The following is a 23,634-nucleotide window of genomic DNA, read 5'->3' as shown; positions in this document are numbered from 1 at the left end:
TGTCACCTATTGAATAACATTGGTCCGAGTGCAATCCGATTTTTTATTGGATTGCACTCGTCCGTTTTTCTCGCAAGTGGAAAGGAGCCCTTAGCCTGACACTGGAAGGGGTTAAATAAGCGAGATTTCGGCATTTTAGCTCCCGGTGTGGAGGCGACAGCACAATCATATGCCGCCATATACTAGACGTCCGGTAACCGGTAATAATTCCCTCATGTGTGGGGTCTATTTGTCTCCAGAGAAATCACACGTTACATTCCACACATAACATTGTGTAGAAAAGGCAGCGCGAGATAATTGTGCCAGTAGTGAGGGCGAATAATGGCGGAAATGTCACTGACTGAGGAGAAGTCTCCATGTAGCGTCTTCACTGCGGATCACGTGACCCCTGACTCCTCCCTCCTGTGACCTCATCACAGGTCCTGTGCGCACAGAGCAGCCATATATGTGGAGTGCGGCTCTGCAGGTGGAGGTATGTGGAGATTCCCCATTACTGAGCGCGGGTACATTAACCCCTTCTGCACGGAGACTCTTTATAAGAATCATAACGTTGTTGTTCTGTTTCCTGTAATAGATACATACGAGCCAACTATGGAGGACAGGAAGTGAGGGAGCGGATTGTTCTCCTAGTACAGGCCCCTTTCTTGGCCCCACACAGTGTAATGCCCCCATTATGCCCTGTAAGCAGGTTCTGCCCCACACCCAGCTGCCTTGGGCACTTTACCATGAGCTGGTACCTCAGATTCTTCCCCACACCCCTTTCCTTTGCTTGGTGCCAAATCTGTTCTGCCTTTGATGCCGCTCACACAGTATAATGTTTCCACAGTACTGGCATCTCACGTAAAAAAGGTATTTTCACACTACCGCCATACCCCCACACACAGTATAATGTTCCTACAGTACCACCATACCCCCACACACACAGTATAATGTTCTCATAGTACCGCCATACCCCGACACGCAGTATAATGTTCTCATAGTACCGCCATACCCCATACAGTATAATGTTCCTACAGTACCGCCATACCCCAACACGCAGTATAATGTTCTCATAGTACCTCCATCCCATCACACACAGTATTTTGTTCCTACAATAGTGGCTTCCCACAGACACAGGACAATGTTCCCACAGGACTGGCATCCCCCTCACACACAGTATAATGTCCCCACAGTTCTGCCGTCCCCCCACTTTCTAATGTTCCCACAGTACTGCCCCCTACATGCACAATATGGTACCATGCACCTCACTGACTACCTCCGACCACCGACAATTAATAAATACTCACTTAGCCTCATTCTTGGTGCAGATACTAATGAACCCAGGATCTATGAGATATTTCCATACGATAGTTGGATAGGCAGGAGTGTGTCATCCATAAAGGTCGCCCACTCGGTTGCTATGATGCCTATGAATTGACAGGGCTCGGTGGGGTGTGCTATTGGTCACCCTCTCCTTCCCATCATCACAATGTCAGCGATATCCACATTCCCATGACGGTGATACCACTGAATAGATTAGTGAATCAGGGAGTGGAAAGCTCCTGATCCACCATTCAGCCTTCACTTCTGAGTCTGAGACTCCGTGCACTGCAGACACAATGACGTCACTACATCACACCTGTAGTACGGAGACTCAGTACTTACACCGCACAGACCAGAGCAGCGCTCCTCAGGATCCGGGTTGGCTGAGTAGTGTGTGAGGTTTAATATCAGGAATTGTGGGGGCATCATATTGACCCTGCTGTTCTGTTGGCATTTCCTATACACTTGTACTGTTCCCGGGTCAATATGACCCGACCTATTAATTCTTGATTTTTAGCTACTCTAAGTGTTTTATTTGAATACTTTTTTCATTATTATACTGTATGTGAACATGGTTGATCATAAACAAATGAAAAATTTAAATTTAAACTTGATAATTTTTTTTTTTTCATAAAAAGGTTACACAGGCTTTTTACAATTATCTTTGATTGTTGGCATTCTGCACACAAATAACAAAGAAGCTTTACATTACTATTACTAAAACATGAAATTTAACTTTTTAAAAACAATATTTATAAATCAACAAATGAAAAATCATAAAAACTTCTACCTTTTTAGAAAGAAAAAAGAAAAACTGAACATGTTCCTGCGTTTTTACACTGAACACAATAATAAGACACATGTCCTTTACACAGATATTTTGAACATCCAGCACATGTCAGATTAGTCTTATTGTCACAGGAAGATGGACAGAAGCTCCATCTCTTCCTTTTTTTTGCTGGTAGCTGTGCTGCTGGTAGCTGTGCTGGTGGTAGCTGTGCTGGTGGTAGCTGTGCTGCTGGTAGCTGTGCTGGTGGTAGCTGTGCTGCTGGTAGCTGTGCTCGAGGTAGCTGTGCTGGTGGAGGCCATGCTGCTGGTAGCTGTGCTGCTGGTAGCTGTGCTGGTGGAGGCCGTGCTGCTGGTAGCTGTGCTGGTGGTAGCTGTGCTGCTGATAGCTGTGCTGGTGGAGGCCGTGCTGCTGGTAGCTGTGCTGGTGGTAGCTGTGCTGCTGGTAGCTGTGCTGGTGGTAGCTGTGCTGCTGGTAGCTGTGCTGGTGGAGGCCGTGCTGCTGGTAGCTGTGCTGCTGGTAGCTGTGCTGGTGGTAGCTGTGCTGGTGGTAGCTGTGCTGGTGGAGGCCGTGCTGCTGGTAGCTGTGCTGCTGGTAGCTGTGCTGGTGGTAGCTGTGCTGTGCTGGTAGCTGTGCTGTGCTGGTAGCTGAGCTGCTGGTAGCTGTGCTGGTGGTAGCTGTGCTGGTGGTAGCTGTGCTGTGCTGGTAGCTGTGCTGCTGGTGGAGGCCGTGCTGCTGGTGGAGGCTGTGCTGCTGGTAGCTGTGCTGCTGGTAGCTGTGCTGGTGGAGGCCGTGCTGCTGGTAGCTGTGCTGGTGGTAGCTGTGCTGGTGGTAGCTGTGCTGTGCTGGTAGCTGTGCTGTGCTGCTGGTAGCTGTGCTGGTAGCTGTGCTGCTGGTGGAGGCCGTGCTGCTGGTGGAGGCCGTGCTGCTGGTAGCTGTGCTGGTGGAGGCCGTGGATGTGGAGTCTCTTTCTTCAGCATGCTGGACACTTTTTACAATGGCTCCTTCACTTCTAAGGGTCACTTTTCTGCTCTCAATATATGGCCTAACCAGGGATTTGCCCAATTCCTCAAGAAATAATCTTCTTTAATGAGCTTATTCCGGTTCCAATAGGGGGCGATTTCTCTCCATAAGACAAATGCATTGTATGCAGAAACGTCCAGTATGTTATAAAATAAAATCATTGGCCACCGATTGGTTTTGCGCTTGCATGTATATGTTGATATTGCTTGGTCTAAAGTATCAACTGCTCCCTTTGGGGCATTATAATCCAAAATAATGTCAGGCTTTCTGTCTTCTATATCACTTACGGCATTGTCATGGTGCATTGTGCTCATTAGAATTACCTAAGTTTGGAAAAGAAAAGAATAGTTGTAAAGATATGTATTCACAGCGTCAGTCAATAGACATTTTAGAAACATTTTTATCCAAGTTTTGAAAAAAAAGAATACCTGTAAAGATGTGTATTCACAGCTCAGTGCTCTCTCTCTCTCACAGATTCCAGTGTCTCTTTTTTTCACAGGACTTAGCTTCAGGGTGTAAGTCAAATGACTGGTGTCCAATTTATAAGACAACAGTGTCTTCTCTCACAAACTGAAAATGCATTTGACTAAATAAATACTTGATTACTGATGACAGTGAAAACCCCAGCCTTTGAATGATAGACAACCAGTCTCTCACAAACAGCAAATGGATAATACTAGATAATTACTTGTTTACTGATAAGAACAGTGAAACCACCACCATTTTGAGATGAAGTACACATAAAAAAACATCTTTTGCAGTCAGAAATAATCAGAGACCTGTAGAACAGTATAAAATGCTATTGGGTCGTATTGACCCGAACAGTACAAGTGTAACAATCAGCGTGTAGCAAAAAGTAAACAAAAAAAAAATATAGAGCTCCACAAATGAGGAAAAGTCAAGATACCACTAGTTTCAAATCCTCATATAAAAAAATCTACAGGGTCTCAAAAATCATTTCGGGTCACATTGACCCGAACAGTACAGCAGGGTTAAGAGAAGAGCTGTTGGGACTCTCATACTGAATGTGTGGCTGGTAGGGGCCATTATACTGGGGTTCTGGTGGACTGTAAATGCCTCCATACTGAGTGGGGGTTTTATTTTGTGTAGCAGGTTGTGGAAGCCATAATTAGAGGTGAGCGAATATGTTCAGAAAACGATGAGCAAACATAAATTTGGCACGAATATGGTACATTCGGATTCATGATCGGTAACACGAGCATTTTTCTTAAGATCGGAAAAAGTCTGTAACATTCGGTAAAAGACATAATAGAAGCCGGCAATACATGTGCCGCGTTTAGTAAAATCACAGCCACCAATATGGGAGACGGGCTCAAATCCTGGCTCTGCCCTGTTGGACATAATATACCAGTAGTGGTCCATAACACTATGGTGCCTACCTCAATAAACATGAGAGTGTCACGAACAAAGAGAGTCATGGCGGCACAGACGTCACCTGGATTAACAAGGTCAAGGAACCAGGACAATCTGATGATACATGGGCTACTGGACCAAACCATACATGGACAAGGAAGAGAACCTGGATCTGGTGAAATGCTACTACAACAGCAGACCAAATAAGAGAGGATATATGAAGCATATGAGGAAACTCTGGATGGATACAATACCTGCATGTCCACTAACTGAGAAACAACTAGTCACCCAACGTTTCAATATCATAAAGAGAAAGCTATTATCACAACTTGAGATGGATCAACTGCACTGCAGATCCACCACACATGAAGACCTGGAAGAACAACATGTGCAACCCCCTGAAGATCCTGATCCAACCCTGCAACTAGAGAGCACTCCAGCTGGTCTGAAACAGAAGATCTTAGATAAACTTAATACCATCAATACAAGAGATCGACTGCCAAGGCTCAGCAAAGAAACACCACCATATAGTATGCTAGAGGATGCCAATAGAGCAGCTCTTGCATCAATACCTACCACCACCATAACTCAACCTAAATACCTGATCTATGCTACTGCCTCAGCAATCATGGAAATGCTTGGCTATACAACCAGCAAGAACAACAGAAGTACGTGCCCCCCCCTGGGAAAAGAAGACTGTAGACAAAAGATCAAGGTGCCACGAAGGGAAGTCAGCCAACTATCAGAAATACAGAAGTGTGTAAAGATCAAGAATAAGACCAATCTGGACAAGTAGAAAGGCCTGACCCCAACTGAAGAGAATGCTAAACAAAGGCTCACAGGACTCACTACAAGACTAAGGAGATACATTAGAGAAGCTGAGGCCAAGAAGATAAATGCCCTGTTCTCCAATGAACCATCCAAAGTGTACTCCCAACTACAGAGGAACAGCACAAAGGCAGCAACTCCACCAATAGCAGAGACTGAACAATACTGGAGGAACAACACAACACCAGTGCAATGTGGCTGCAATATTTGAGAATGAAACACAGCAACCACCTAGACCAAGAACCAGTTACCATTATAGAAGCAGACATCCAACAGTGGGTTAAGAACACGTAGAGCTGGACAGCACCTGGAACAGACATGATCCTCACCTACTGGCTAAGGGAATTCACAGCGGTGCATGAATGCATGGCAATGCAGATGAACCAACTGCTAGAAGCAGGCCACCACCCAGCTTGGATAACACAAGGAAGAACAGTGCTGATCATGAAGGATCCTCACAAAGGAACATTCCATTCAACTACCGCCCAATAACCTGCCTTACAACAACATGGAAACTTCTGTCAGGCATCATAGCGACCAAGCTACAGAACCATATGAACCAGTACATGAATCCAGCTCAGAAAGGCATTGGGACGGACACCAGAGGCTCTAAGCACCAGCTCCTAATAGATAGAGCAGTCGCTCAATACTCAAGATCCAGACAGACCAATCTCAGCACAGCCTGGATTGACTACAGGAAAGCCTATGACTCAATGCCACACACATGGATCTATGACTGCTTGGCTCTGTACAATGTCAACAGGAAATTAAGAACCTTTCTCAGAAACTCAATGGGCCTATGGAGAACAACATTGGAAGTCAACTCAAGACAACTAGCACAAGTGACCATCAAATGCGGTATATAGCAAGGTGGCGCACTGTCCCCATTGCTGTTCTGCATAGGTTTGAACCCCCTCAGTCAGATAATTCGGAGTCTGGCTATGGATACAAGTTGAAGAGTGAAAGCACCATCAGCCACCTCCTCTACATGGATGACATCAAGCTGTATGCGAAAAACGACCGATACATCAATTCACTGATTCACCTGCAAGGATCTACAGTGAAGACATCGGGATGTCCTTAGAACTGGAGAAGTGCGGCTGGTTGGTAATAAAGAGAGACAAGGTAGTCAAGACTGATGGAATGGAATTACCAGCAGCCTGAAAACAAAGAGAAAAAGAAACCACTCATAGGAATGCACACCACAGGGCTAATAAATAATGATATACAAAATATAATCACAAGAATTTTATTAACAAACCACAACTTCAAAAAACATAAAACATAATTAAAAACAGTAATACAAAGTACACTTGGTCCACATATCGATATAACATGTATAATACCAATATAAATAGAATGAATCTGCACACCCTTATTTATAATGGAAGACCAACCCTCTGGCTCGTGGAACTAAGCGCATGAAAGCAGAACCTAATGCAACTCCCTATGGCGTGTGTAACCCCAAATAGAGAGGGGGACAAACGCCATAACAAGGGGATAACCCCCCAACAAGACAATATCTGGGAAAAAGACCGCCCAAATGTAAGGGATGAAGAATAACTCCAAGCCTGAAAGCTGGAGGAAACAACAAAATGTAAGGTCTAAATGCATCCCATGCCCATGATAAAGCAGCAAAGGTGTAGCATTACCCGCAGTGTCAGAGCAAGAGGAGAAGGAAGCACCGTCCCCGGGTGCAGACCAATGTGGACCAAGTAATACAGCCCAACGCGTATCGCCCTACAGAAGAAGGCTTCGTCAGGGGAAGATGCCGTTTGCATAAAATACCTCGTATAAATAGTGGTCATGTTGCTCACCTGATGTAACGCTGGTGAGCTGAACTCCGGCGAAACCGGAAGTGCGGCGCTAAAAAAGGAACACCCCCAGCAGAGATGAAAATGGGACAGACACGCCCCCCAACAGGGGGAAGAGGTGCGCAGGCGCCATCGGATCCTGACTGCTGACCTTAGTACTTCGACAATTGTAGGCGAACGCCCTTTGCTAACTGCCAGAAGGGCCCCGAATTTCAGGGATCTCCTTATTAGGAGCCACTGTACTAGACAAACCACTCGGACGGGCCATGGTGTGAGACTCCAAGGCTCTTTTGCCTGTGGAGATTGTAATGTCTGCTCCCATATGATCACTACCAAGGATTTTTTCATCAATCCCCTTGATGGCAGACGGCATAAACTACGTTCCTACATTAATTGCAGGACGTCGTGTGTGATTTATGCCCTCATTTGCCCCTGTCGCCTTGTATATGTGGGTCAAACCACACAGGAGTTACGGCGCAGGGTGCAGAAGCATTTTTCTACTATTCATGTAGCTGCTAATGATGTGGCTAAGGGCAGGACGCTTACTCCAGTAGCTACCCACTTTTTGACCCATCATGCTGGACGTACTTCCAACACACAGGTGATAGGTCTGGACAGGATCCGTCGTTCGAATAGGGGTGGTCCCATCAAACCCCAGCTTCTCAGGACTGAGGATGGATTTTCCAATTGGGATCGGTGGCCCCGACGGGACTTAATGAGGAGTTGTTATTTACTGGTTTTTTGGGTTAATTTACCCCTTCTTTTTGTTCTGTTTCTTTCTCCCTTTACCTCCTCTTAGGTGACACTCCATATTGTCCAGGGCTTTTATCCGGATGGCATTTATATATGGACGGGGAGTCTGGATCCGTGGCTGAGGAATATTTTGGACTATGCATTTCCTCTTGTTGGTCAACTAAGCTATATGACGGATGGTTATTTGCCCCCAACTGATGGAAATTGCTTGGACCTGTATTCTGTTTAGGCTGAAATATATCGTTTCATCATTACCCAGGGTTTTTGGACATCCGTTTGAGGGCTTTTTATATATATATTTATAATGTATGTGGCTTTTGTTGGATCAGGCCTGCTTGACCTATTGGGCTTATTATATTACCCTCATTTGGCTCATGGGGCTATTTAGGTATACTCTGTTAGGGATTTCAGACCACTTTTGGACGACTATTTTCGGACAACTATCAAGTTGTCCACTTCTCTGCTCCCTATTGGGTCGCCACAGGGCTGTTATCATCTCAGCACGTATGGCTCAAGGACCTGATGACTTTTTTATGGCTATATTTAGGCCTTATAATGGGCTTTGTGCAAATTGCGGATGGGGTTTATTCTTATGTCATGTTTCTTTTGATATATGTGATATTATGATAAACAATAAAGTTATTTATATTTATATATTCTTTTTATTAACCCTTTATCTGTTTAATTATTGTATGTTGAGTATGGCTTGTGAGGCCTTATGTACTGAGTTATGCATGTGGTGAAGTGCCCCCGGGGGTTGAATGTGGTATGTTAGTTATGGGTATGCCTGGCGCTCGGTCCATCTCCTCTATATGTATACATATATTTGTATAGGCCTTTTTGTGTAGCTAATATTATTAAAAATTCTTCTTGCGGCTAGTTTTCTAGCCGTCAGGGCCACTTTAACATTTTATAGGATGAGGTCCCATTGACTTTGATAGGCCTTAATATCTGGCCGCTAACATATGGTCCTGTGTATTGGGGCTTTACATCTGGGAGTTCACTTATATCTCCAATATGTTTTTAATCCCCGTTTTGTTATCTACTCAGGGGCTTTTTCTGCCACTATTATTGGCATTCTGAATCGGGGACTTACTCATCAGCTGACCGTAGTTGCGCACGCGCAGGCTTGCACTTGGTATCTTGCAACCTATTTGGTTGGCCTTATTCCATTGTGTTCGCACTGCGCCTGCGCGATTCCGCTTGGTTACTTTATCGTAGCTGGGGGACCCTCTTATCCCGGCTCCAGTATTGTTGTGGCCATAATTATTTTTGTGCCGCACTTCCGGTCGCGCTGTAGCCTCGCTTATCTCTGCGGGCCGATGGCGCCTGCGCACCTCTTCCCCCTGCTGCGGGGCGTGTCTGCCCCATTTTCATCTCTGCTGGGGGTGTTCCTTTTTTAGCGCCTCACTTCCGATTTCGCCGGAGTTCAGCTCACCGGCGTTACATCAGGTGAGCAACATGACCACTATTTATACGAGGTATTTTATGCAAACGGCATCTTCCCCTGATGAAGCCCTCTTCTGTAGGGCGATATGCGTTGGGCTGTATTACTTGGTCCACATTGGTCTGCACCCGGGGACGGTGCTTCCTTCTCTTGCTCTGACACTGCGGGTAATGCTACACCTTTGCTGCCTTATCATGGGCATGGGATGCATTTAGACCTTACATTTTGTTGTTTCCTCCAGCTTTCAGGCTTGGAGTTATTCTTCATCCCTTACATTTGGGCAGTCTTTTTCCCTGATATTGTCTTGTTGGGGGGTTATCCCCTTGTTATGGCGTTTGTCCACCTCTCTATTTGGGGTTACAAATGCCATAGGGAGTTGCATTAGGTTCCGCTTTCATGCGCTTAGTTCCATGAGCCAGAGGGTTGGTCTTCCATTATAAATAAGGGTGTGCAGATTCATTCTATTTATATTGGTATTATACAGGTTATATCAATATGTGGACCAAGTGTACTTTGTATTACTGTTTTTAATTATGTTTTATGTTTTTTGAAGTTGTGGTTTGTTAATAAAATTCTTGTGATTATATTTTGTATATCATTATTTATTAGCCCTGTGGTGTGCATTCCTATGAGTGGCTACTTTTTCTCTTTGTTTTCAGATTTATGATATTGGCTGCTCGTTTGCACCCCGATTGGCATTTAGCATTAGTGGGTATTGGTAGTGCGCTCTATACGCTCATTTTTGCTTGGAATTACCAGCAGGGCACATAGCAGATGTACAGACATGCTACAAGTACCTCGGCATCCCACAGGAATACGGTAACCGTGATGGGGGCAAGGAAAGCAGCAACATCCAAATACCATCAAAGGGTAAGGCCGGTTTCACACTTGCGCTTGGTTGGTCTGCGTATGGCTGCGTACTTCCTCCCTTAAGCTCCACCTACTTCCGCATGCGTCCTGCGTACCTATCATTAGCATTGGGTATGCGTTGTATGTGGATGCGGTTTTGACGTGCCTGCCAACTGCATGGGAACGCAACATGTTGCGTCTTCAGTGTGGACGGTCACATCTTGGCACCGTCCTGGTTGGGAACTATTTGTCCTCCAGACATGGATTACAGCGTGGGACAGGATGATGAAGAGGTGAGGGATATTGTTGTTTTATTATTTCTGGTTTATTACAGGAGATTGAGGGCTTCAGTAAATTAGGCGAGGTCATAAGTATGGTTGAAATAAGATTATTAAATTATTCTGTGTCATTCTTTCAATTAAAGGACTTTTTTCTTGGTGTCTGTGACTATGGGGTTAGTAATGGGGGCTTCTTATTGACGCCTCTCCATTACTAACCTCGGGGCTTAATGTCACCGGACAATACAAAGGTGACACCAAGCCCCCCAACTATTGCCCCACTTGCCACCGCTAAAGGGCAAGTTGGTTTAGAGAGAGGCTAAGTGCCAGAATTGGTGCATCTTAGAGATGTGGCTTTACAGGGGTGGCTGAGAGCTGATGTTTTTAGCCTGGGGGGGCCAGTATCCATGGCCCCTTCTTAGGTTGTTAATATCAACCTGCAGCTGTCTGCATAGGCTTTGCTGGTTATTAACCCCTTTACCCCCAAAGGTGGTTTGCACATTAATAACCTAGCCAATTTTTACAATTCTGACCACCGCTTCAACGCATCCCAGTGATTCTGACATTATTTTCTCGTGACATAGTGTACTTCATGATAGTGGTAAAATTTCTTTGATATTACTTGCGTTTATTTGTAAAAAAAAACGGAAATTTGGCAAAAATTTGGAAAATTTCGCAATTTTTCAACTTTGAATTTTCATGCCCTTAAATCACAGAGATATGTCATACAAAATACTTAATAAGTAACATTTCCCACATGTCTACTTTACATCAGCACAATTTTGGAACCAAAATTTTTTTTAGGGAGTTATAAGGGTTAAAAAATTAACCAGCGATTTCTCATTTTTACAACACAATTTTTTTTTTAGGGACCACATCACATTTGAAGTCACTTTGAAGGGTCTATATGATACAAAATACCAAAAAGTGACACCATTCAAAAAATGTCACCCCTCAAGGTGCTCAAAACCACATTTAAAAAGTTTATTAACCCTTCAGGTTTTTCATAGGAATTTTTGGAATGTTTAAAAAAAATGAACGTTTTAACTTTTTTTCACAAATAATTACTTCAGATCCAATTTGTTTTATTTTACCAAAGGTAATAGGAGAAATTGGACTGCAAAGGTTGTTGTACAATTTGTTCCAAGTACGCCAATACCCCATATGTGGGGGTAAACCACTGTTTGGGTGCATGGCAGAGCTTGGAAGGGAAGGAGCGCCATTTACTTTTCAATGCAAAACTGGCTGAAATTGAGATCAGAAGCCATGTCGCGTTTGAAGAGCCCTTGATGTGCCTAAACAGCGGAAACCCACCACAATCAACCACATTTTGGAAAGTAGACCCCCTAAGGAACTTATCTAGATGTGTGGTGTGCACTTTGAACCCCCAATTGTTTCACTAAAGTTAATATAGATCCATGAAAATTTAAAAAAAAATTTTTTTCCACAAAAATGATTTATTGCCCACAATTTTTTATTTTTCTAAAGGTATCCGGATAAATTGGACTCCAAAAGTTGTTGTGCATCTTGTCCTGGGTAAGCCGATACCCCATATGTGAGGGGAAACCACCATTTGGGTGCATGGCAGAGCTTGGAAGGGAAGGAGCACTGTTTTGGGATGCAGACTTTGATGGAATGGTCTGCGCGCATCACGTTGCGTTTTCAGAGCCCCTGATGTACCTAAACAGTAGAAACCCCCCACAAGTGACCCCATATTGGAAACTAGACCCCAAAAGGAACTTATCTAGATGTTATGAGAACTTTTAACCCCCAAGTGTTTCACTAAAGTTTATAACGCAGAGCCGTGAAAATAAAAAAATCATTTTTTTGCCACAAAAATGATTTTTTAGCCCCAAATTTTTATTTTCCCAAGGGTAACAGGAGAAATTGGACCACAAAAGTTGTCCAATTTGTGCTGAATACACTGATACCACATATGTGGGGGTAAACCACTGTTTAGGTGCACGTCATGGCTCGGAAGGGAAGAAGTGGTGTTTTGTAATGCAGACTTTGATGGAATGGTCTGTGGGCATCACGTTGCGTTGGCAGAGCCCCTGATGTGCCTAAACAGTGGAAACCCCCCAATTCTAACTCCAACCCTAACCACACCCCTAACTCCAACACACCCCTAACCCTAATCCCAACCCTAACCATAACTCAAACCACACCCCTAACCCTAATCACAACCCTATCCCTAATCACAACTCTAACCATAACCCTAACCCTGACACACCCCTAACCCAACCGTAAACGTTATTCAAACCCTAATCCCAACGCTAGCCCCAACCCTAACCCTAACTTTAGCTCCAACCCTAAGTATAGCCCCAACCGTAACCCTTACTTTAGCCCCAACCCTAACCCTAATGGGAAAATGGAAATAAATACATTTTTTTCTTTTATTTTTGCCTAACTAAGGGGGTGATGAAGGGGGTTTTGATTTACTATTAATAGCGTTTTTTTCTAGCGGATTTTTATGATTGGCAGCCGTCACACACTGAAAGACGCTTTTTATTGCAAAAAATAGTTTTTGCATCACCACATTTTGAGAGCTATAATTTTTCCATATTTTGGCCCACAGAGTCATGTGAGGTCTTGTTTTTTGCGGGACGAGTTGACGTTTTTATGGGTACAATTTTCAGGCACATGACATTTTTTGATCGCCTTTTATTCCGAGTTTTGTGAGGCAGAATGAACAAAAACCAGCAATTCATGAATTTCTTTTGTGGGGGTGTTTATACCGTTCCGCGTTTGGTAAAATAGATAAAGCAGTTTTATTCTTCGGCGATATCTCATTTATATCTTTTTTAAGTTTTGGTGCTTTTATACAATAAAAACTATTTTATATAAAAAATAATTATTTTTGCATCTCTTTATTCTGAAGGCTATAACTTTTTTTTCGCTGATGATGCTGTATGGCAGCTTGTTTCTTGTGGCACAAGATGGCGTTTTCAGCGGTACCATATTTATTTATATCCGTCTTTTTGATCGCGTGTTATTCCACCTTTTGTTTGGCAGTATAATGATAAAGCATTGTTTTTTGCCTTGATTTTTATTTATTTTTTTACGGTGTTCACTGAAGGGATTAACTTGTGGGACAGTTTTATAGGTCGGGTCGTTACGGACGCGGCGATACTAAATATGTGTACTTTTATTGTTTTTTTTATTTACATAAAGAAATGTATTTATTGGAACAATATTTATTTATTTTTTTCTTTATTTGGAATTTTTTTAAATTTACACATGTTTAGTATTATTTGTTTTACTTTTTAACATTGTCCCAGGGTGGGACATCACTGTATAGTGTCAGATCGCTGATCTGACACTTTGCAGAGCACTGCTCTGGAGAGCACTGTGTCAGATCAGCGATCTGACAGGCAGTGCTGGATGCTTGCCGGCGCCTGTTCTCAGCAGGCGCTTGCAAGCCACCTCCCTGCAGGACCCGAAAGGACCTCCGCAGCCATCTTAGATCCGGGGCTTGCAGGGAAGAGGACGGAGGAGATGCTCGGAACAACGAAATCACATTGTGGTGTTCCAAGGGTCTCAGGGAAGCACGCAGGGAGCCCCATCCCTGCGCGATGCTTCCGTATGCCACCGGAGCACTGCTATCATGTTTGATCGCAGTGTTCCTGGGGTTGATGTGCCGGGAGCGGTCCGTGACCGCTTCTGGCACATAGTGCCGGATGTCAGCTGTGATAATCATCTCACACCCGGCTGCGATCAGCCGCGCTCCCCCCGTTAGTGCGGCTGACCGGTGATGGCGTACTATCCTGTTGGTGGTCATACGGGCCCAGGCCACGTCGACGGGAAAGTACGTCTAATGTCAGAAAGGGGTTAAATATAGGGGGACCATACTTCACTTTTTTTTGGGGGTCCCCCATTTTAATACCCACTAAATGTTAAGTATACAGTTGTGAGCTGATATTAATAGCCTGGGAAGCTCCATGGGTATTACCCCCTTCCTACGCTATAGACATCGTCCCCCAGCCATCGGCTTCCCTCTTCTGGTTACAAAAATTACGTGGGAGCCCACGCGATTTCTTTCAGAAAAATAATCTTTTATTAAAATCATGTACAGTAAGCTGCACACACTGTACTAACTGTATATGTCACAGACATCTGTATATCTACTTATCCTATTTGTATTTACTGTATGTAATCCATGTCTTCTATCCTGTCGGCTCCTGCAGTGATTTTACACTACCGCGGCTTCAAAATTACCGGCTTTTCTTTTATCTGTCTATCTATGTAATATACAGTATATATATATATATATGTGTGTGCGTGTCACTGACATCTATATATCTATGTAACCTGTCACGTTGTGATTTTACTGAACGCGGCACATGAATTGCCGGCTTTTGGGGGTACCCCTCTATTCTTGATAACCAACCTTGATGAAGTTGACAGATGAGTTTTGCACGGCTGGTTCTCAAAAATACAGGGGAACCCACGCAGTTTCTTTTTTTATTATTTATTTACAGCGCAGTAGCGTATGGTGTCTCACTGTTATTAGCGGCTGTAGGTGTCGGATGATGGGAGCTGTAGTCCCATCAGCTGACACCAGTGACCATTGGTAAACTTTATACCTCCGATCACAGATGAGCGGTCACGCTGCCTTCTGACAGGGTGGGAACCGCGGCTCTCTGACCAGCGGGTATGATTTTACCACAGATCAGAAGCGCTACGCCGGTGACCATGTTGTCACACAGCTTGGGAAACACTGGTTTTTGTACTGTGCATGTTTGGCTATACTCAATGATTTAATAAACGATTTAATCGGCGAATATTGCAAATTCGGCGATCGTGAGCCGAACAGAACATTGAAATATTTGCTCATCTCTAGCCATAATTCTGTGTGAGGTGCTGTGGGGCCGTCTGTTGTGAATTCTGTTGTCGAACTCCCTCCTGTGGTCGTGAATGGTACTTCGGCGAGTTCTGTCCATGGATTTCCTCTGGTGGCTGTGAGTGAAGCTGCTGCTTCTGAGGTTCCTTGCACAGGTGACGTGGTTTATCCTTTGGTTGGCTGCTCTATTTAACTCCACTCAGATCGTTGAGCCATGCCAGCTGTCAATGTTCCTGCATTGGTTCAGTTCGCTCTTGGATCTTTCTGGTGACCTGTCTTCTCCAGCAGAAGCTAAGTTCCTGATAGTTATTATTTGGTCTTTGTTTCCTTGTCCAGCTGGTTATCATGATTTTGTCTTGCTAGTTGGAAGCTCTGGGATGCAGAGTGGCACCTCCGCACCGTGAGTCGGTGCGGAGGTCTTTTTTGCACACGCTGCGTGGTCTTTTGTAGTTTTTGTGCTGACCCCAAAGATACCTTTCCTATCCTCTGTCTGTTTAGTAAGTCTGGCCTCCCTTTGCTGAAAACCTGTTTCATTTCTGCGTTTGTGACTTCATCTTTACTCACAGTCAATATATGTGGGGGGCTGCCTTTTCCTTTGGGGAATTTCTCTGAGGCAAGGTAGGCTTTATTTTCTTTCTCTAGGGCTAGCTAACTCTTAGGCTGTGAAGAGGCGTCTAGGGAGAGTCAGGAACGCTCCACGGCTATTTTTAGTTGCTGTGATAGGATTAGGGCTTGCGGTCAGCAGAGCTCCCACATCCCAGAGCTTGTCCTGTGTGAGTTAAACTATCAGGTCGTGCCGGGTGCTCCTAACCACCAGGTCATAACAGCCGTCATACTGTGTGGAGACCTCATACTGAGCTACATGGGCACACAGGAGAACAATTTCCCTGTGATGAGTCAGATAGAAAGTGAGAAGTACAGACCTTTGGTCTATATGATTGCAGTCCTCCTGAATTGAAAGGGTGTTGTGTGCCAGGAGGGAGACATCAGATAGTACGTCCTGAAGGTAAGCAAAGATATAATGGCAGTAAGAATTCAGATTCCAGGCAGGGAGCATAGTGGAGACAAAGAGCAGGAAGGGTTTATTAGCTCAGGTTTGCTGCACTATTGTGGCTTATAGCAAAAGTTATGTACCACCACATGTAGCCGGAAAGTTCCTGACTCTGCACAATGTATAAGAAGCATTCATAAAGTGTTGTGCCTGCTGTCTGATGTATATACTTCTCATCAAGTTCTTGTTAAGTAAAGGAAAGTCTATTTTTGAACTTTGGTTTCCCTCATTTATCTCCATACCATCTGGTCTGGGCCTACAACGACAGCATGCAATCTGCAGTCGGGAGATATGACTCTGCCAAATATATATATACAGTATACTAGCTGAAGAGCCCGGCATTGCCCGGGCATAGTAATAAACTGTGGTTAGTTATAACAAATTTATAATGATTATCCTCCATCCCATAGTCCAGTGCCCATATACTGTTATTATTATTATTACTATTATTTATATAGCACCATTGATTCCATGGTGCTGTACATGAGAAGGGGTTACATACAAATTACAGATATCACTTACAGTAACCTAACAATCACAGACTGATACAGAGGGGCGAGGACCCTGCCCTTGCGGGCTTACATTCTACAGGATGGTGGGGAAGAAGACAGTAGGTTGGGGGTTGCAGGAGCTCCGTTGTTGGTGAGGCGGTAGCTCCGGTGGTGGTGAGCAGGCAGCGGGGTCAGTGCAGGCTGTAGGCTTTCCTGAAGAGATGGGTTTTCAGGTTCCGTCTGTAGGATCCGAATGTGGTTGATAGTCGGACGTGTTGTGGAACAGAATTCCAGAGGATGCGGGATATTCGGGAGAAGTCTTGGAGGTGGTTGGGTGAGGAGCGAATAAGTGTGGAGGAGAGAAGGAGGTCTTGGGAGGATCGGAGATTACGTGAGGGAAGATATCGGGAGATTAGTTCAGAGATGTATGGAGCAGACAGGTTATAGATGGCCTTGTAGGTCAGAATTAGTCATTTGAAACGAATACGCTGAGGGAATGGGAGCCAGTGAAGAGATTTACAGAGAGGAGAAGTGGAGGAGTAGCGAGGAGAGAGATGAATTAGTCGGGCAGCAGAGTTAAGGATGGACTGGAGAGGTGTAAGAGTTTTAGCAGGGAGGCCACAGAAAAGGATGTTGCAGTAGTCGAAGCGGGAGATCATCACACATCCTCCATCCCATAGTCCCGTGCCCATATACCCATCACACATCCTCCATCCCATAGTCCAGTGCCCATATACCCATCACACACCCTCCATCCCATAGTCCCGTGCCCATATACCCATCACACATCCTCCATCCCATAGTCCTGTGCCCATATACCCATCACACACCCTCCATCCCATAGTCCCGTACCCATATACCCATCACACATCCTCCATCCCATAGTCCTGTGCCCATATACCCATCACACATCCTCCATCCCACAGTCCTGTGCCCATATACCCATCATACATCCTCCATCCCATAGTCCCGAGCTGGGTGGCGCTGAGCAGGGAGTTCCTGGAGATGTGCTGTTATGTAATCTGGCAGTGTGGCTCTGTGTGCGGCCGCTGATGATGCGATTTTCTACGCCGGTAACAATAGAGCGTGGCAGTAATAGAGGAGGGGGATTCATTTCTGTCATGTGCTCTCTGCTCCTTTCTGGGGGGCAGACAATGCCTGGAGCTTATGTTCCCAGGGATGCTAGATTTCTCCCACCCGGTCAGTGTCTGCTGAGGTGTTGTGGAGTGGGAAAACTGCTGCTCATAGCAACCAACCACAGCTCAGCTTCTTCTAAACAGCTCTGGTGAAATGAAAGATGCCTAGTGATTGGTTACTATTTGGAATAGGCGTGGCTTGACACACACACACACACTCAGCTTTATATATATATATATATATATATATATATATATATATATATATATACAGTGGGGCAAAAAAGTATTTAGTCAGTCAGCAATAGTGCAAGTTCCACCACTTAAAAAGATGAGAGGCGTCTGTAATTTACATCATAGGTAGACCTCAACTATGGGAGACAAACTGAGAAAAAAAAATCCAGAAAATCACATTGTCTGTTTTTTTAACATTTTATTTGCATATTATGGTGGAAAATAAGTATTTGGTCAGAAACAAAATTTCATCTCAATACTTTGTAATATATCCTTTGTTGGCAATGACAGAGGTCAAACGTTTTCTGTAAGTCTTCACAAGGTTGCCACACACTGTTGTTGCTATGTTGGCCCATTCCTCCATGCAGATCTCCTCTAGAGCAGTGATGTTTTTGGCTTTTCGCTTGGCAACACGGACTTTCAACTCCCTCCAAAGGTTTTCTATAGGGTTGAGATCTGGAGACTGGCTAGGCCACTCCAGGACCTTGAAATGCTTCTTACGAAGCCACTCCTTCGTTGCCCTGGCGGTGTGCTTTGGATCATTGTCATGTTGAAAGACCCAGCCACGTTTCATCTTCAATGCCCTTGCTGATGGAAGGAGGTTTGCACTCAAAATCTCACGATACATGGCCCCATTCATTCTTTCATGTACCCGGATCAGTCGTCCTGGCCCCTTTGCAGAGAAACAGCCCCAAAGCATGATGTTTCCACCACCATGCTTTACAGTAGGTATGGTGTTTGATGGATGCAACTCAGTATTCTTTTTCCTCCAAACACGACAAGTTGTGTTTCTACCAAACAGTTACAGTTTGGTTTCATCAGACCATAGCACATTCTCCCAAAACTCCTCTGGATCATCCAAATGTTCTCTAGCAAACTTCAGACGGGCCCGGACATGTACTGGCTTAAGCAGTGGGACACGTCTGGCACTGCAGGATCTGAGTCCATGGTGGCGTAGTGTGTTACTTATGGCAGGCCTTGTTACATTGGTCCCAGCTCTCTGCAGTTCATTCACTAGGTCTCCCCACGTGGTTCTGGGATTTTTGCTCACCGGTCATGTGATCATTCTGACCCCACGGGGTGGGATTTTGCGTGGAGCCCCAGATCGAAGGAGATTATCAGTGGTCTTGTATGTCTTCCATTTTCTAATTATTGCTCCCACTGTTGATTTCTTCACTCCAAGCTGGTTGGCTATTGCAGATTCAGTCTTCCCAGCCTGGTGCAGGGCTACAATTTTGTTTCTGGTGTCCTTTGACAGCTCTTTGGTCTTCACCATAGTGGAGTTTGGAGTCAGACTGTTTGAGGGTGTGCACAGGTGTCTTTTTATACTGATAACAAGTTTAAACAGGTGCCATTACTACAGGTAATGAGTGGAGGAAAGAGGAGACTCTTAAATAAGAAGTTACAGGTCTGTGAGAGCCAGAAATCTTGATTGTTTGTTTCTGACCAAATACTTATTTTCCACCATAATATGCAAATAAAATGTTAAAAAAACAGACAATGTGATTTTCTGGATTTTTTTTTCTCAGTTTGTCTCCCATAGTTGAGGTCTACCTATGATGTAAATTACAGACGCCTCTCATCTTTTTAAGTGGTGGAACTTGCACTATTGCTGACTGACTAAATACTTTTTTGCCCCACTGTATATATATAGATATTTTTTTCTTTCCGTTGGAGGGCCCAATTCCAGATGTTGCTGTCGGACCTGTGATTTCTATCTCCTCCACTGTGTACAGGATAATAGAGTATAATAAAGTAGTTATGGACGAGACTTAACTAACATTGTGCAGTGACTCTGCTTTCCATATAGTGATGGATATTTCTTGTTGCAGAAACTATGATGTTTTTCACTTTAACCCTTTGTTAAACCCCTCTGATCAGTGCGATCATACACCATACAAGCCTCTGATGGCTCTGGTGATGCCCTGTACTACTGTAGTGCCGTGTATCATCACTGCTGTCAGTGTAATACTACCGGCCCCATACACATGAGATAAGAGTTGGCTGAACGGTCATTTGGCAGACGGCCATCTCTCTCGACTCCCCCATACACACAAATATTCCAGCTTTCCTGGGGTCTGTATGAGAGAGTCGCCTCCAGACTCCTCTAGCGGAGGATTATCTACAGGAAGAACAAACGGATTATCCTCTGAAATTCAGGATGTCAGATCCTTCTCTGCCCTGACATCATCTGTCGGGAGGCCCCAAATACATTATATAGTCGCCCAAACCCCCGAAATCAGTGATTTCATGGAACTTTAGTCTACTGTGTATGGGGGCGGTAAAAGGTAACTTATTGAACGCTGCCTCTGGCCTAATAGACCTTCATACATTGCAGCCCAGACCCCATTATTAGGCATGTAAGTATCGTAATAACTAGGCCGCCCCATACTATCGAGTACTTGGGGCGGGGGGCGTTCAGCCACACTCTGTCACCTTCTTAGATGTCATGTTTGCTTTTCACAGCAGTAAGTGGTTAAACTGCCAGGGTTTTTGTTGAAGCCTCATCTGTGCCGTCCCTGCGGTGCACATCTATGTTCTGGGCACAAAAAGATTAATTTATTTTTAATAAATGTTTAACATGTTAAAAACTAGATGGGTATTTCCTAAAGGAACTACAGATAGTGCTTTGGAATTGTGCCCGGGCTGCCCCTGCAAGACTTTCACACTTGGGGGCCCCTCGGGGGCCACTCTGGTGGTCGGGGCTGCTCGGGGCCGATTTGGTGGTCGGGGCCGCTCGAGGGCCGATTTGGTGGTCAGGGCCGCTCGGGGGCCGATTTGGTGGTCGAGGCCGCTCGGGGGCCGATTTGGTGGTAGGGGCCACTCGGGGGCCGATTTGGTGGTAGGGGCCACTCGGGGGCCGATTTGGTGGTCGGGGCCGCTCGGGGGCCAATTTGGTGGTCGGGGCCGCTCGGGGGCCGATTTGGTGGTCGGGGCCGCTCGGGGGCCGATTTGGTGGTCGGGGCCGCTCGGGGGCCGATTTGGTGGTCGGGGCCGCTCGGGGGCCGATTTGGTGGTCGGGGCCGCTCGGGGGCGATTTGGTGGTCGGGGCCTCTCAGGGTCCAATTTGGTGGGCGGGGCCCCTCAGGAGCCGATTTGGTGGGCGGGGCCCCTCAGGGGCCGATTTGGTGGGGGGGGCCCCTCAGGGTCCGATTTGGTGGACGGGGTCCTTCAGGGTCCGATTTGGTGGGCGGGGTCCCTCAGGGTCCGATTTGGTGGGCGGGGCCCCTCAGGGGCCGATTTGGTGGGCGGGGCCCCTTAGGGGCCGATTTGGTGGGCGGGGCCCCTCAGGGTCCGACATGGTGGGCGGGGCCCCTCAGGGGCCGATTTGGTGGGCGGGGCCCCTCAGGGGCCGATTTGGTGGGCGGGGCCCCTCTGGGGCCGATTTGGTGGGCGGGGCCACTCTGGGTCCAATTTGGTGGGCGGGGCCCCTCGGGGTCAAATTTGGTGGGCGTGGCACCACAGGGTCCGATTTGGTGGGCTGGGCCCCTCGGGGTCCGATTTGGTGGGCGGGGCCCCTCGGCGTCCGATTTGGTGGGTGGGGCCCCTCAGGGTCCGATTTGGTGGGCGGGGCCACTCTGGGTCCAATTTGGTGGGTGGGGTCACTCGAGGTCCGGTTTGGTGGGCGGGGTCACTCGGGGTCCGATTTGGTGGGCGGGGTCGCTCTGGGTCCAATTTGGGGGGCGGGGCCACTCGGTACACTTACTTTTCACCCATGGGATTGGGGTGCACTTACTTTTCACCCATGGGACCGGGGGTGCACTTACTTTTCACCCACGGGACCGGGGGTGCACTTACTTTTCACCCACGGGACCCGGGGTGCACTTACTTTTCACCCACGGGACCCAGGGTGCACTTACTTTTCACCCACGGGAAGGGAGGTGCACTTACTTTTCACTCACGGGACCAGGGTGCACTTACTTTTCACCCACGGGACCGGGGGTGCACTTACTTTTCACCCATGGGACCAGGGGTGCACTTACTTTTCACCCACAGGAGTGGGGGTGCACTTACTTTTCACATATGGGAGCAGGGGTGCACTTACTTTTCACTCACGGGACCAAGGGTGCACTTACTTTTCACCCACGGGACCAAGGGTGCACTTACTTTTCACTCACGGGACCAAGGGTGCACTTACTTTTCACTCACGGGACCGAGGGTGCACTTACTTTTCACTCACGGGACCGAGGGTGCACTTACTTTTCACCCACGGGACCGGGGGTGCACTTACTTTCACACCCGGGACCGGGGGTGCACTTACTTTTCACACACGGGACCGGGGGTGCATTGACTTTTCACACACGGGACCGGGGGTGCACTTACTTTTCACACACGGGACGAGAGGGTGTCATAGTCACTTTATTCTGATGTTTGACTTTGATAAATGATCATGTCCTAAAATGGATACCGTACAGTTGCATAGCTGCCATCTTTGGAAGGTCAAGTTGGGGGTAATGGAAAGTTCGCCATTATTTCCTATGGGAATTTTTTTTTTTAAATGCGATTTTTAAAAAAACTACAAATCGGATCGACACGAAAAATACTTAGCACACCTCTCGTGGACGCTGGCTTCGAAATGACGCCTCACTAGAGTTTGTGCGTGCAGCGGTTCGGGCCGCATTAATCGCGGAAAAAAAGCCTAATAATAATGAGAAGAAGAACTAGATGGGTATTTCCTGAAGGAACTACAGATAGTGCTTTGGAATGGTGTCCGGGCTGCCCCTGCAAGACTTTCACATTTGGGTGCCCCTCAGGCGCTGGTTTGGTTTGCGGGGTCACTCTGGGGCCGGTTTGGTTTGCGGGGTCACTCTGGGTCCGATTTAGTAGGCGGGGTCACTCTGGGTCCGATTTGGTGGGCGGGGTCACTCGGGGTCCGATTTGGTGGGCGGAGTCACTCGGGGTCCGATTTGGTGGGCGGGGTCACTCGGGGTCCGATTTGGTGGGCGGGGTCACTCGGGGTCCAGTTTGGTGGGCGGGGCCACTCGGGGTCCAGTTTGGTGGGCGGGGTCACTCTGGGTCCGATTTGGTGGGCGGGGTCACTCGAGGTCCGATTTGGTGGGCGGGGTCACTCGAGGTCCGATTTGGTGGGCGGGGTCACTCGGGGTCCGGTTTGGTGGGCGGGGCCACTCGGGGTCCGGTTTGGTGGGGGGAGCCCCTCGGCCTCTGATTTGGTGGGCGGGACCCCTCGGCCTCCGATTTGGTGGGCGGGGCCCCTTGGCCTCCGATTTGGTGGGCGGGGCCCCTCGGCCTCCGATTTGGTGGGCGGGGACCCTCGGCCTCTGATTTGGTGGGCGAGGCCTCTCGGCCTCCGATTTGGTGGGCGGGGCCCCTCGGCCTCCGATTTGGTGGGCGGGGCCCCTCGGCCTCCGATTTGGTGGGCGGGGCCCCTCGGCCTCCGATTTGGTGGGCTGGACACCTCAGGTA

General features: G+C 46.6%; 1 protein-coding gene across 1 annotated transcript in view; it reads left to right on the top strand.

Moving 5' to 3' along the window:
• The first annotated feature begins 439 nt into the window (after positions 1-439).
• LOC138663025 (oocyte zinc finger protein XlCOF22-like) overlaps positions 440-23,634 on the top strand; it is a 38,789-nt gene continuing 15,594 nt past the window's right edge. Inside the window, exon 1 of the mRNA XM_069749079.1 lies at positions 440-472. Coding sequence (XP_069605180.1) covers positions 446-472 — 27 coding nt within the window. The 5' untranslated portion in view covers positions 440-445. The remainder of the gene's footprint in view (positions 473-23,634) is intronic.

The sequence above is a fragment of the Ranitomeya imitator genome, chromosome 2 (genome assembly GCF_032444005.1).
Source record: "Ranitomeya imitator isolate aRanImi1 chromosome 2, aRanImi1.pri, whole genome shotgun sequence".
NCBI classification, from domain to species: domain Eukaryota; kingdom Metazoa; phylum Chordata; class Amphibia; order Anura; family Dendrobatidae; genus Ranitomeya; species Ranitomeya imitator.
This window is presented reverse-complemented; position numbering and strand designations above follow the sequence as displayed.